This window comes from Globicephala melas, chromosome 7, assembly GCF_963455315.2.
Source record: "Globicephala melas chromosome 7, mGloMel1.2, whole genome shotgun sequence".
NCBI lineage: Eukaryota > Metazoa > Chordata > Mammalia > Artiodactyla > Delphinidae > Globicephala > Globicephala melas.
Window position 1 is genome coordinate 88,885,692 of NC_083320.1, and position 15,340 is coordinate 88,901,031.

Sequence of the window (15,340 nt, forward strand, 5' to 3'; positions counted from 1 at the left end):
CCTAGGTTGTAATGGACAATCAGCAGACTTTTCCTTGTTAGCCTTTTATAGTTCACTCCATGGGTCACTCTAATACTGTCCTGTCAACTTGAAGATGCTTGTAGTCAATCATGATAATTCCTCAACATCCCAGTAGACGGTTGCCTTGATTTGGTCTTGACAGTTGAGTTCAAGATCCTTAGGCTTGCACTAAAGAAAGAAGTATACTGTCTTAGTGAAAGCCAGCTACTTTCTGCTACAGAACTTTCCACCACATAATTACAAAGCTGTTTCAAACTTAGGACCTCTAGATAATTACTTGGATGAGCTGTATTCCACCTCTCTGGTCACTACCAAGTATATCAAACATTTGAAGTTTTTTCACATATCTCATTTATATGTTTAAAATCAGTAAATAATATATTCAGTGAGAAGGAAAAAGTTTTAAAAGTCATTGCTTTTCTAATATTATTTTTGTTTCTGAAAGGTCCATTACCCTTTGATTTTTTTTAATAAAGTTTTTGTTTTCACTGTGATGGAAAGTATATGAAGAGTAGTATCTGTATGACATAGGTATACTATTATGCCTGAATTATTCTTAAGTTACTGATTTAAAAAAATATCAAGGAATAAGAAATTATGGTGGCCAATGGAGATTTACACAATAAAGTTTATTAATTTTCTCACAATAAACTGTTCTGTGATATAGTAAATACAACTTATTTTTGTAATTTATAGAAATAAGAATGAATGTGTTACTTTAGTTCTCATATTAAGATGACCTTTCCTGCCCAGATTTACTATAGTGTTTTTTGAGGAATTATCCCCATAATGACCTGCAGACAAAGTCAGTAGCACCCAGTGCTCTCCCTTCTAAAATATTTACAGTTCCTGAACTCTAATTTTAATCTTGACTGGAATTTCATGCTGTATCCAAACTCATATGAAAAATTAACTACAGCTTTAGTATAACACACTTTTTACATTTACCCACTTTCAGAATATTTGGTGAACAAATATAACTTTAATGACTTTTGAAGGGAACCAAAGAGGCATCTGGTATCTAAGAGTCTCTGTATGATCCTTATCCTGGTTAAATACCAATACTAAGTGTTTTTATTGGTGAGATTATCTCTGTGATATTTTAGTAAATGATCTATTTCTTGGAGTTGACGGGTTAACAGCTTGAACATCTGTAGGCATGACACTATTTTGAGAGTCATGGTGAGGTGGAAAATGATGTACGTGTGTCTGTCAAGTGTTTAGACTTCATTTTTGAGTAGCTGCATCATCAAAATTTGCAGGTATTAAGAGCCACTGACAATACCTATAATTTCACCTGAAAAAGCAGAAAAGCTTGATACCAGGTTCATATACCTTCATACTGCAATAATGTTATTTATGCAAATATAGTTGAGTGATGCATCAAGAATTCTCTGGCATCATAAGTTTGTAATTATATTTCCTATAATACCCTAATGCATCAAGAATCATTCTAGAGACACATTTAAAGGTCACATAGGCTTCCTAGTTATTTAACAGACATTGGAACTCCTTTAATATTTACAACCCTTCTTACGGAAAAGTTTTGGACAACCTCACTTGTAATGGACAAGGTGACTGTGGGGATGAGGAAGATGAAAGGGACTGTCATAAGTCCCCTCAAAATGTTCTGTCCTGTCTTACTTCTGACTCTGAACTGAAATTGGTCTAAAAATTACTATCCATACACCATAAGTTCATAAAGTGTTGAAAAATACAACAGCAATTATGCGCAAAGAAATATTAAAGGAACTCGTATATGAAGCAACAGGAAATAGAGGAAATGCATGTTTAGATCATGAGAAAATTAAGGATCGCCCAGTTTAAACATTTAGTGTGATTAATTAATAAATGTTGTAAATTGAAGGTAAATGATGTTCAACATTTTAGAACTCACTTCTATGGAAGCCATGCATATATTGAGGTTTTTTTCCATGTTAAGAAAATTTTAATTAATATTTTAATTATAAAAGCGTAATTTATCTTCCAAAGGAAGTTCAAAATATAATTTATTAATGTTTGATTGACCGATTTGAACTAATAAACAGCATACTATTAATCTCAAAATCAGTGATTAGTAACACACATTAGGATCATCAGTGAAAAGATAAGTGTTTATTGCAAGTTGTGAGAAGACTTCAGAGTCAGATGTGGATTTAAACTTCAACTCCGGCATTTGAAACTTGTATATTCTTGGGTGAATTATTAGAATCCATGAGACTTACTTTCCTCATTTATAAAATGGTCATGGTGATCCCAAGGTGAGAAGTTTATAATGAGATTCAATTAGTAACTATATGTGAAAGAACCTAGCCCAGTGCATGATACAAAGTAGATAGACAATAGATCCTACTTTATTGTTATTATTGCTTAAATAAACTCAAAGAATATAGCAAAAACTGCTTTACCATGTAGGAGATATTTATTATAATAACATACGTATGGTATATAAAAATCTTTACTAGTTATGACATTGTCCTTAGATATTAATAAGATTATAGGAATAAATATCAAAAATTCTGATTTAAAATGTGATAGTTATAGAAAGTATTTGCTTTAAGGAATGCTGGGGAATATGTATTGAGGGCAGATATTTCTCTCTTAACACATTACAGGCAGCAAAGTGATCAAATAAATAATTTTTTAAGTGATATTGGAATAACTTTTTAAAAAAATTACAATGAACTGTGCTCTGCCACTCAATACCATGTCTTTGAAATGAGAAGAAATTTAAATGTTTTAAATATATATATTTATATTTATATGTTGTTAATATCTTTCTTCTTACTGTTAGTTTATAAAATCTAATCTGGAGGCCATCTGAGCTGCTCAAAGCTTAACTGTCCATCTGAAACTAATAGCTCTCTGGATGTGAGACATTCACATTGTGCTCTAGGATATGTTTAATATAATAATATAATAAATATGTTGAATGTCAGAAAAGCTCTGTTTAAGAAGTCATGAGCTAAGATTGTCATTCCACGATACCTGTATGTTTCCTCCTCTAGCGGAATTTAAATGTCAGCCAGGCCGATTTCAGTGTGGAACTGGGCTCTGTGCTCTGCCCGCTTTCATCTGTGATGGAGAGAATGACTGTGGGGACAATTCTGATGAACTCAACTGTGGTAGGTGATTACATTCTTAACTAAGGAACACGAATCTAATTCTTAACTGATTATGTCTGCACTGATTTAAATTCAGACACAGGCTTTAGCCCACATTTTTTGTTCTCTCTTTTAGACACACATGTCTGCCTCTCAGGTCAGTTCAAGTGTACCAAGAACCAGAAATGCATCCCAGTAAACCTCAGATGCAATGGGCAGGATGACTGTGGAGATGAGGAAGATGAAAGGGACTGTCGTAAGTCACCTCCAACTGTTCACTCTGACCTCTGACTCCCAACTGAAATTGGTCTAAAGATTATTATTGTTCACCATAAATTTATACAGTGTGGAAAATATAATTGCAATGATGGGCAAATAATTCCAACTAGATGTCTATTGGGATGGTTAAGAAACTCTGTATAAACATATATAGAAAATTAAAACGTGGGTGATCTTTACTTAAAAGCTACCTGGAGATTATTACAAACATGAAAAAACATGCATTCATCCACATTATCCTTAAGAGAAGCAGCAAAACCAAATTACAGGTGATTATGGTGCATTTTTAAAAAATATATAGATTTTTTTTTTTACCATATTAAGTAGCTGCAGGTAATTTTCTTCTGTTGATTTAATTAGTTACTTGAAATGAACTCCATTTTAATTAGAGATTTTTTTCCTTAATAATAACATATTGAGTGTATGATAAGAAACAAAAATCTGGACAAAATAACCTAACAAAATCACTTGTTAAAAACTGTAAGTAATACTCCTTCTAATGTATCTTAACAAGCTACTTCAAAAGACAATTGTAAAATAATTTTAATTCTGTTCACGTTTTATTTCAATCTCCCATGAAAAATCAATATACATAAAATGGGAGGCAGAACAATTTACATCATATACATACATGCACATAGGCAGGCAGGCACATACACACGTACATGTACATACACACACAGGATCTGAACCATAGAGCACCTGTCAAGTTCAAGCTTTCAGCAGAACTGCTGTCAACATTTCTGTCTTACTGAAGTTTTATTTTATTCCTCTAAAACTTTTATTAGTAAATAATGTGCAGTCATCCAGCAATTTGATTAAGATGGTACATTCAGAATAAAGTCAGTACCAGTTCTTTATGGTTAGAGATTCTAGAAGCTGATCCATTAAACTAAGATTTGTGAAGCAGTTTATAGTTTGAGTCAGATGTTCACCTCTTCCGTCAAAATCTCAACACAACTAGAGGTTTTGATAAATTCTGTGCCTTTCTTTTTCCCATTCACTAATATCTTCTGATTTTAGTCTTTTTCTATTTACAAAAATGCCTATGTGTAAATTCTTATATTTATTTATCTGAAAAAAATTATTTTGAAAGACCCTGAATCCTTTATTTTTTAATTAGTTTCAAGATATCTAATCAAGGTGGGGTGGTTTTGAAAACTCTGATTTTTATCAAATGCATCATTTGCAGAAATATGTTTTATTTATTTATACTGGAACGGGTAATAGGAATACACTATAGATAATTAAAAGTTAAAACTTATCACCTTCAGGGTCTTATTAATTAAAAGATTATACATTTTCAATTGATTAACTTAAAATTTTATTTGTTTTTTAATTAGAATGTCTATTTTTGTCCAAAGCTACATTTTAATAATAGATGCTTTCCTCTTAAGCCGAAAACAGCTGCTCTCCAGACTATTTCCAGTGTAAAACTACCAAACATTGCATTTCCAAGCTGTGGGTTTGCGACGAGGATCCAGACTGTGCAGACGCATCAGATGAGGCCAACTGCGGTGAGTGTTTTGTGATAGTGAATCCTACCTCTTGCATTTGTATCATCATCTGAGATGGCCATAGTGAAATGAATTTGAACACAATTCTGATACAACTAGGGCCTAACGTGCGAATGTTTTTCCTCTGTGCTCCCAGAGTCAATAACCTCAGGTTAGCTATTTTAGAAAAAGCATGGAGGGGTAAGGCAAAAGGGTTAAGTATTGCTTTAGCATAAGTCAAAACTGTTTCTAAAAAGACAGATATGAAAGGTAAGATAAAACTGTCTTCTTATGTTAGCATATGCACATGCTATTAGCATTTAATGAGTAGAAACAATAAAACATTTTCATATTGTTCTAGGCTTCATTTTTCTCCTTAAATATGATTGTTCATTTATCCAATGATTATTGTTCATTCTTAAACATGGTGGGGAAAAAGAAAAAAGATAACAAAGGCATCTGTTCTGTTTTAGTAGATAACAGCAATCATTTGTTAGCATGTTTCTGAAACATTAATATTTTCACTTAAGATCAATTATTTTATTTACAGTTATTATTACTTAACATTGCAGAAATGGAGAACATATGTATTCATTTTTGTTTAATGTATTTGATTCTATCCTGAATGTGTCAACAGTGGAACAGAAATAAAGTAATAGTTGTCATGTGTAACTCATTTTTTTCAACATTTATAAAACATTAATTGAGGCTATTTTTTAGGTGACTGCACCAAACTTGGCATTGTTAGGGAAGCAAAAAAGCATTTAATCTAGTAATTGATTAGAAAAGACAGAGTTTGTCCAAACTAAGGACAGAACCTTCAGGCTTCTTAGAAAAAATTGTCTTAAATGCATTTGCTAGATTCCACCCTACTGTTAATTAACTCTTCTGGGAGAAATCAAAATGATGAAAATCATTTAAGTTCTTTGAAATTCCATTATATTGAACAGTATTCATGAGCTATATGTATAATCACAGGCAACAATACATCATTAAGAGGTTTTTTTCTAATACTGTCTCTATATAACTGTGTCTTCAGGACATGCAATCAGTATGGCTTATCACTTTATAGTATCATAAAACCACCATTTCTCACTTTGTGGAATTGACCTTCATAATCAATTCACAAAGCATCAAACCACATCCATCACCAGTTTGTCCATAACACTTATCAAGGACTTTTGCAGACGAGTTTATATTACTGGCTGTTTTGCTCTCTTGTCTTTTGTATTTTTGTTTACCAAAGCAACATGGAATAATGACTTATATTAGCTATCTGAAAAATTTCTTGGATGAAATTTTTTTTTCTCCATTTTACTCTTCTTCCTCATCACTTTGATGTGATTTAACTGTTTTGGTATGTTACACCGTTCAAACTGATAATTATTAATCATCATCATAAGAATAATGCCTAATATTTATGTGGTGTTTACCGTATGGCCCAAGAAATGCGTTAAAGGCTTTATAGCGATTATTTCATTTAATCTCCTTATTATCCCTATTTTATGGTTGAGGAAAATGAGATCCAAGGAGTAATTTACCCCAAATCCTACAGCTAACAAGTGGCATAACTGGAACTTGAATCCAGGGTTATTTGACACCAAAGCCTCTGCTCTATGACCATAACATGAATCCACATCATTTTTTCTATATAAAAAGAAAATATTTAAATATTTTCTGTTATAAAATTATATAGAATTCTCCTAGCCACAATTATTGCTTTAAGTTCCAGACCAGTATACAAATATATACATACATACAGAAAATGGGGGAAAGGATGAATAAGGGTTACCATTTAATGTATCTTAAACCCACTCTAAAATGTTACCGTGGACAAGTGCTAATTTAACTTAAAAAAACTTCTTCTACATATATTTTAGCATGGCATTTGTCAATCCTTATTTTTGAAGGAGCTAAAAGACCACCTCTTTCCCCTTTCTTCTGTCTTCAATACATATATAAATGCCATGTATTTTTGCTAATTCTTTTAACACCCTTGTGGGATGGTTCCTCGTTTGATGCTTTATTGAGTGGGAAAGGAACATAACACTCCTTAAAGATTAACCCTATCAAGCCAAGGCCTTATTATTTGAATCTGAGTTACATGTTTCTTTGTGGGTGAGAATGGGCCTTGTCTAGAAGAAGGGATGTGTTTCACTATTTCACATGTCAAGTGGCCTAGCAGGTTGTAGTATAGACTTGCATTAAATGCTGTTGAGAAACTGGCCCATTCGTTGTTGCAAAACCTCCATTTGCAACCCATTTTTATTTCAGTTGCCTTCTGTACTTTCTTAGCCCAGTGCTCAGTTTAGGAGGACAATGAACAATGAACTCTGTTACCTCTTGCTGGGTTATGGATGCCAGAGTAAATTATTACTTATTTTTATTTCCATTTGAAATCTTAACCTTCTAATTAATATTTTTAGTTTTCAAATCCAAAATTCTTGAGAGGTATTTTTAAAGGAATATGAACAGAAATTCTTCATGATGAGTTTCCTTTGACCCAAAGCAGAATTGACATGAAAAATATTACTTAAGGGCTAGAGAGATAAAATAGAGAGTGGATCTACCCTGTGACCAGAGATCTCTCATTCCTATGGATCATATTATCCACATGAGTACAACACTTCCCTTCAAAATTCTGTGTTCTAAGAAAGAGACAAACCTCCAGTATATAAATACTTCCCTTTTGATACAGTTACTGGGTTTTGACTAATATTTGAAAAAAAGCAGAATATAAACTGATCCTATTTATTAAAGTTCAAGTAAATCTAATATGTTTTCAAATAATATTTTTGATTAATGGTATTTGGGTTACGTGAATTGTATTATCTTACTCAAGATTTCTAATGTAAGTTCATATATTTATATTTAACCTTAAACTAATAAAAGTTACAGAATATGTATATACCTGCAATAATATTATAGTAACCATTTTGCTGTAAATACTAATATCAAATATTAATGTTAAAGTAAATGTATGGTATTTTGTTTTAGTTCATTAAAATCAATCATTCAGGAATTGAGTGTATTGACAATTAGTGTTAAATACTGAGTATTAAATATTGAGTGGCTGACTCAATAAAAAAATCCATATCACAATGCTGGGAACTTACTTTTTATAAACTGCCATACAGCTTTAATTAATTAAGCTATTGAAAGAGTAACATCTTACCTGTTTCAACTTGTTGAAGACATTTCTAAAGTATTAATCTGATTTTTTTCTATCACCAAGTAAACAGTACTGGCAAAAATGTCATATTATTTAATAGCATATATGGCTATAGATCCACATTTTGAATATTCTTATATTACATTAAAAAATCAAACATCGAATCTGTTTATATTTTAGTCTTCTTTGTAATTAACTTCTGAATCCTAAAAACAAAGTGTACTCAGAAAATTCAATATAGTACTTAATTCCAATTAATCATGTTTTTCTATAAAAGATCATACAGCTATGTCTCTTAACAATTATATCTGTGTATCAGTAAGCTAGATTCCTCATATGGATATTTCTGTCTGTTTCTAGAAACTATTCATAGATGGTGAGGTGTTATGTTACTTTATGGATTCCTATCCTAGAAGTTCTTTGGATGAACTTAGAGTTCTTGGAATGAGCGTATCCCCAGTCCCATGATAATTACTGCTTCAAGAAGAGAATCTTTTGGATTCTCAGATCTTCAGTTTGGTCTTTTAATGTTTAAAACCACAAGATTCTTGGTATAAAGAGGCATTGAGCAGTAAAAATCTCACTGCATAACTATCAGGGAATCAGAGAGGTATAGGAAACTACCTCTAGTAATCATAAATCATTTTATGAACTCAGTACCCTGACAATTCAGCCAGTTCTTTTTAAATAAAGAACATTTTACTGAGTCAGAGGGAAGAAAATTGAGAATCAATCACTTAAAATATAAACAAAAAATTTTTTTCTGTCTGGATTTACCATGTCCCTTTCATAATATTCAAATAGAGGTAATTGCAGATCAGATTTGTTAATATTTCTTAAAATTATTATTGGGAACATGTAATTTAAAAGCCTGGTATTACCAAGAGATATTACCAATGGATATTGGTATTACCAATAGGGAATTTGAAAATTACGCACAAGGCTGAATTTCAAGGGGCTCTCATATCAGCACCCCTGTTCTTTGCAGAGGAAAGCACCAGGACTTTTAAAATCTCTGGATACAATCAGTTCATCCTACAGCATACTTTGGGCCCACATTGTATTACTTGTTTCCTTTTTAATATTTTACTTGTAGAACTAAACTTGATTTTTGTATCTTTATAACATTCATTTATTTTAAAAATTAATAAACATCTACTGAAAATGTTAAGTAAGCCATTATATATACTCAGGGAATTCAAAGTCTAATAATAAGGATAGTTTTGAAAGCTCATCATGCTAGGCATTGTGCTAAACTTTATGTGTGGATTATGTGTGGATTATATCATTTAATCCTCACAACAATCCTATGAGAGAGGATGTTATGTGAGAGAGTATAACTATCATTATTCCTATTTTATAAGTAAGGATATAAGGCTCAGAGAGTGTAAGTAATTTTCGTAGGATTACCCAGGTAAAAAATGAGTAAGCAGAATTTGGTTCCACAGGAGATGTCTTCAGCCCCATGCACTTAACCATTACTCAGTAGAGCTTCCTTGACCTGGCTTAAATGTGCAGTAAGGCAAGGAATTAAGATGCAGATACAAATGATCCTAGACAAATAGGAATGGATAAATGTCATCAGAAAAAAATGCATACTTAAATAGAATTTTTTTAAATAACATTGTCGCTAATAGTGAGTGGGCGTAGGAGTGACAATGAAGGGATGCCTTGTCTATAGTCAATTTGAAAGCAAAACAATGTCATTAAATTCTAGCTTGACACAATTCTAGTTTGACACTAGCCTAACAAAATCCAATTCTCTCTTTGTTAAAAGGGAGATTAGTGAGTTGAGCAAAGCCCTATTTTCCCATGACCAAACTTTTCATAATGAAGCAACTAGAAAAAATGACAGAGAACTGAACAGGGGTAACCTTCTCAGCAGCCAGTGAATACTATGTAACACCCTGCTTATTCACTGTTAGAGCCATCTAGTACGTGATCCACAGCTTGCCATCCATGTTATGCAGGTCACACGTTTGAAAATGTTGTCCTCCACTTGATTAACTGAATGAACATGAATATAGATTTATTTTTTAAATCATGCATTTTCTCCTTCCTGAAGCTTTTATAAATACATGAAATTGCTGTAGGTACGTACAAAGAGTATTTTCAGGAAATGGTGACATTCCTCAGAGTCTAACTCTATGCATAATGCAAGTCATTTAAGGAACTGCAACAGTGCTTTTAAAAATGGTATCTTCATTATATTCTTATTCAAAAGTCTCTATCAATCTAAATGAAGCATAAGTAATACAGAGGATCTATTAATAGTTAAAATGAATTCTAGAATTATTGTTATCAATGGTTATTAATTTTGGGTGACTAAACTATTATTAAAGTAGATTAAAATACAAGTGACTACTGAGAAGAGAATATTTGCTCATGCTAGTATTACTCTTAGTATACTTTCAAAAACTTTCACCATGCAGAAGTGAAGGTTATTGACACTGTGCTTTGTTCTAATTTTTTGAAAACTTTAATATAAGAAAGCATTTTTTTCTTATTTTATGAAATTTGGTAATCACTGGGCATGAATTATCTAGATTCTTTTCTGGAAAAAAAGTCTTGGCACTACATGCTGTATTTTTTGGCACTGAAACAAATGCAAGAAATGAACATGCTAAAATCTCTAGTTTGGAACAGTTAAGATGACTCTTTTTCAAAAACTATCGGGTGTGGGGTAATGGGATGGCAGTACCAATCTTAAATCCCAGAGCTTTCTTTGCGCTACTTGGTTTTCACAGCTGGAATTTACTGCTTCTTTATAGTACAAAATTATTCATCCACCCAATTTCATTTTTTTGGCTCAATGCTGTGACTTAGTAATTTTCAGCATCTTACTGACAGATGGAAAGTGTTCACTAACCATGCTGCTGCATTAACACGGAATGCATTTCTAAACCACAATAAAGGATGGAGCTGAAAGCGTCAAGTCCACGCAGTTTCATCTAGAGTGCGTATATTGTTATGATGTTCATAGAATCTTCAAAGGAAAAGGATCATTAGAGGTCCTCTGGTTTTCACCTACTTCAATAGGGCCACATCTATCATTCTTAATCAAACAAACAAACAACAAAAATAATTCTCTTTGTCTAGGTAATATGCTAGAATCACACTATAAATTAAGCCTATTTTTTTCCTTTTAAAATATTTCCAATGGAAATATTGAATAACCAAACGTTATCCTTTGGGTTAAAGTCATTTGTTTAAGGACTCAAATTTTTTTACATCCTTCTTCAGGCCAAAATAATTTCATTTTCTTTAATCTCTCTGCATGTGTTCTATTTTCCTTTCTATTCATCAGCTGTATATCTCTCTCCTGAAACCTTCCCAAGTTCTATGCTTTAGGCAAGATCTGTGGAACAGTATGCGGCATTTTTAGTTATATATGTGCTGAGTATCTCCTGTTCTCCATTGCTGTATGCCCACTATTGTATTCTAATACTGCTTCTATGTTATTGCATTTTTAAAGGTTCTAATGAAGCCTACTGTCTCCCTTGCCAAATTATAAATTCCAGGAGGGCTGGATCTATATATCTTTCTAATCCCTAATATATCCAGTACCTAGTACAGAATCTGGCACAGATAAACATTTGAGGAACAAGTGAAGGAAGGAAATTTTAAAAATACAGATTTTATTTGGTTCAGCCGAATATAATACCTTTCTCCCCTAAACCTGAACTTTGGGAATCTAGTTTTCTTTCTTTGAGTTTTTATGTATTTTATTTCATATTTGTGAAGAACTGCTTTTCTTCCTGATCAGTTCAGTAGTTGGGGCTTGATTAGTGTACAAATTGGCTAAAATTGTAAGGGAATTTCAATATAGAGAATCACTGACACGTTGTGTCAAACTTGTACAATGAGATGTGCCTCCTCTCTGTAGGAAGAAAGTGTGCTATGGCAGTACAATCAGGCAGCTTTCTGAAAAGAGCCTAAAACTCTGGTGTTACTAGCAACAGAGCTCCATTCTTGATTTCAAAATTCGTTAAGTGGATAGATTCTTCAGGTCTCTACTATTTTCTTATTTGTAAACAGATATAATACTTTTGTCCTTAGAAAACTGATGAGAGGGTTAAAAGAAATAAAGGTATATGAGTACCTAGTAGATGTATAAGTACATAATAGACCCACAGAAAATATTTTTTGTCCCTTTTTTCAGAACTTTTTGCTACATATTTAGTATTGACACAGGCTAAAACAATTACACATTCTGTAATGGAGACAGAAGGGAACAAATAAAAGATTTAAATAAATACTATGAAATTTTATGACAATAAAATGGTTCTGTGAAATCTTGCTTTTTTTGTCAGAAGAGAGGAAAAAATAAAATGTAGAGTTAATAACAAAGAGTTGGTGACTTAAGAGAATAATGCCTAGTGTATTAATAAATGTTAAAGAGCATATGACTAGTATGAATCTTCAGGTACATATTATATGGTATCCAGGAAATCTTAGATTCACAATTCTGTATATTCACTACACGTCCCTGTGAGTACTGTTTGTTTGTTTAACAGCTTTATTGAAGTATAACTGGCATACAGTAAACTGCATATATTTTAAATGGACAATTTGATAAGGGTTAACAGGTTTGTTAAACAGGTGATTAAATCCTCACCACAATCAAGATAATGAACATGTTTATCACCCCTAGAAATTTGTTTCCCTTTGCAATACCTCTCCCTCACCCCACTTCCTGCCTTGCCTCTATTACCTGCTTTCAGCCCCTGTAGATTAGTGTACATTTACATAAAACTGGAGTCATACAGTATGTATTAACTTTGTCTGGCTTATTTCACTCAGCTTAATTATTTTGAGATTATCCATGTTGATGGTTGTATTGAATGTTCATTCCTTTATATTGCTGTGAAGAATTCTATTGTATGGATAAATATAATATTTTTTATCTGTTTACCCATTTATGATCATTTGGGTCAGTTCAAGTTTTTTTTTAATTGAAGTATAGTTGATGTACAATATTATATAAATTACAGGTATGCAATATAGTGATTCACAATTTTAAAGGTTATATTCTATTTATATTTATTATAAAATATTTGCTATATTCCCCATGTTGTACAATACATTCTTGTAGCTTATTTTATATCTATCTAATAGTTTGTACCTCTTAATCCCCTGATTCAAGTTTTAGACTATTGCAAATCAAGTTGCTATGAACATTCTTGTATTAGTCTTGGTGTGGATACATGCTTTCTTTTCTCTACAGGTAGACTAGTTCACATGATAAGCATATGCTTAACTTTTTAAGAAACGTTTTAAGAAAGTATCAAACTCTTTTACAAAGTGGTTGTACTATTTTACCATTCCCACTGGCAGTATTGGAGAATTCCAGGTTCCTCTACATCCTTGCCAATACTTGATACTTTTAAATTTTAGTCATTCTAATAGATTTGTAATGGTATCTCATTGTGGCTTTAATTTGCATTTCATTAGTGATTAATGATATTGAACATCATTTCACATGCATATTTGCTGTCTGTATATCTTCCTTGGTGAAGTATGTATTCAGATAATTTTCTCATGTTTTTATTGGATTGTTTGTTTTTATATTATTGAATTCTGCAAATTCTTATATATTCTGAATCCAGGTTAGTTTTTGGATAAATGTTTTGCAAATATATTTTCGTAGTCTATGCCTTGTCTTTTCATTCTCTTCTTCTCCTTACTCTAGGTTCAATTTGCTCTTCTTGTTCTAGTTTATTATTGTGTAAGCTGAGGTCACTGATTTGAAACCTTTCTTCTCTTATAATATAGGTGTTTCATTTTTTAATGTGCACCTAAATACTGCTTTAGCAGCATCCCACACATTTTTATATGTTGTATTTTTATTCATTTCTAACTTGTACGTTCTAACTTCACTTTTTATTTCTTCTTCAACCTATGGGTTATTTAGAAATGTGTTATTTAGTGTCCAAGTAACTGGGGATATTCTAGATATTTTTGTTTATAATTTAATTCCATTGGTGGCCAGAATACATACTTTTCATGGTTTGAATTTCTTCTTTACTTAACTTGAATTCTTTGAAATTTATTGATACATCTTTTATTGTTCATGATTTAGTCTATTTTGATAAAGATTTCACGTTCCTTTGAAAAGAAAGTATATTTTGCTGTTGTTGGGTGCTCTATACATATCCTTAGATCAAGTTGGTTGATAGTGCTGTTTAGGTCTTCTATATCCTTATTAATTTTTTGTGTACTTATTCTGTCATTTACTGTGAGATGAGTAATGAAATTTCTGACTTACTGTGAATTTTTCTTTGCAGTTCTACCAGTTTTTGCTTCATATGTTTGGAAATGTTGTTACCAATGCCTTTTAGAATTGTTATGTTTCCATTTGTAATTAGGAAATAAACTTCCTTATCCCTAGTAAAATTCTTTGCTATGAAATCTACTTTGATATTATTATAGCCTCTCTTGGTTTCTTTTATTTATTATTAGCATGGTATATCTCTCTATTCTTTTACTTCTAATGTATTTGTGACTTTATATTTAAAGTGTATTTCCTAGAGTTAGCACAGAATTGGGAATTTTTTTCCAAGTTGATAATCTCTGACTTTTAATTGGAGTTTTTAGACTATTTACATTTTAGGTGACTGTGAATATGTCTGTTTGAGTCTATCATCTTTCTTAAAATATGATTTGTTAGGTGAAATCAGAGCAGTGTTTTTGTTTTCTAGGACTAACTCTTTTCTAGTGAGCTGACACCATTCTATTCTGAATATTCTACCCAGTGTCCTGTACATTATAAGATTGTCCAGTTTTACTAGTGGGAACAGGCACCATTCCAGGTCCTATGTGAGCTGCAGATACTCTCCCTATAATCTTTGCAGATGGTTCTTTTGCTATCATCTGGTAGTTTCCTTATATGTGCATACGGAGTCATCTTCTGCTATATACTCAAGGAGGATCCTCTGTAAATCTCCAGGGTTCACATTCTGTGAAGCATTTTCATCTCCATGGCTGTCCTGAGTACTTGCATGATCTTGGACTCTCAGTTCAGTCTTGTCAACTCATGGAGTCCACTGGACTTTCCCTGTGTTTCCCTTTCTCATCTTGCACCTGGAAATTCTCTCAAGACAATAAGACCCAGGATTGTTAGGGCTTACCTCATTTGTTTCTTTTCTCTCAGAGATCATTGTACTTTATTGCCTGATGTTTAATGTCTTGATAACCACTGTTTCATATATCTTATCTTTTATTTTTTTGGTTGTTTCAGGGAGAGGGTAAATCTGGTGCCTCTTACT

The 15,340-nt window shown here is 32.2% G+C and overlaps 1 protein-coding gene across 1 annotated transcript in view; it reads left to right on the forward strand.

The window, feature by feature from the left end:
- LRP1B (LDL receptor related protein 1B) overlaps positions 1-15,340 on the forward strand; it is a 1,792,829-nt gene that overhangs the window by 1,583,165 nt on the left and 194,324 nt on the right. The window contains exons 64-66 of the mRNA XM_030883038.2: positions 3,030-3,146; positions 3,262-3,381; positions 4,802-4,921. Of these exons, the coding sequence (XP_030738898.2) occupies positions 3,030-3,146; positions 3,262-3,381; positions 4,802-4,921 (357 nt within the window). The remainder of the gene's footprint in view (positions 1-3,029; positions 3,147-3,261; positions 3,382-4,801; positions 4,922-15,340) is intronic.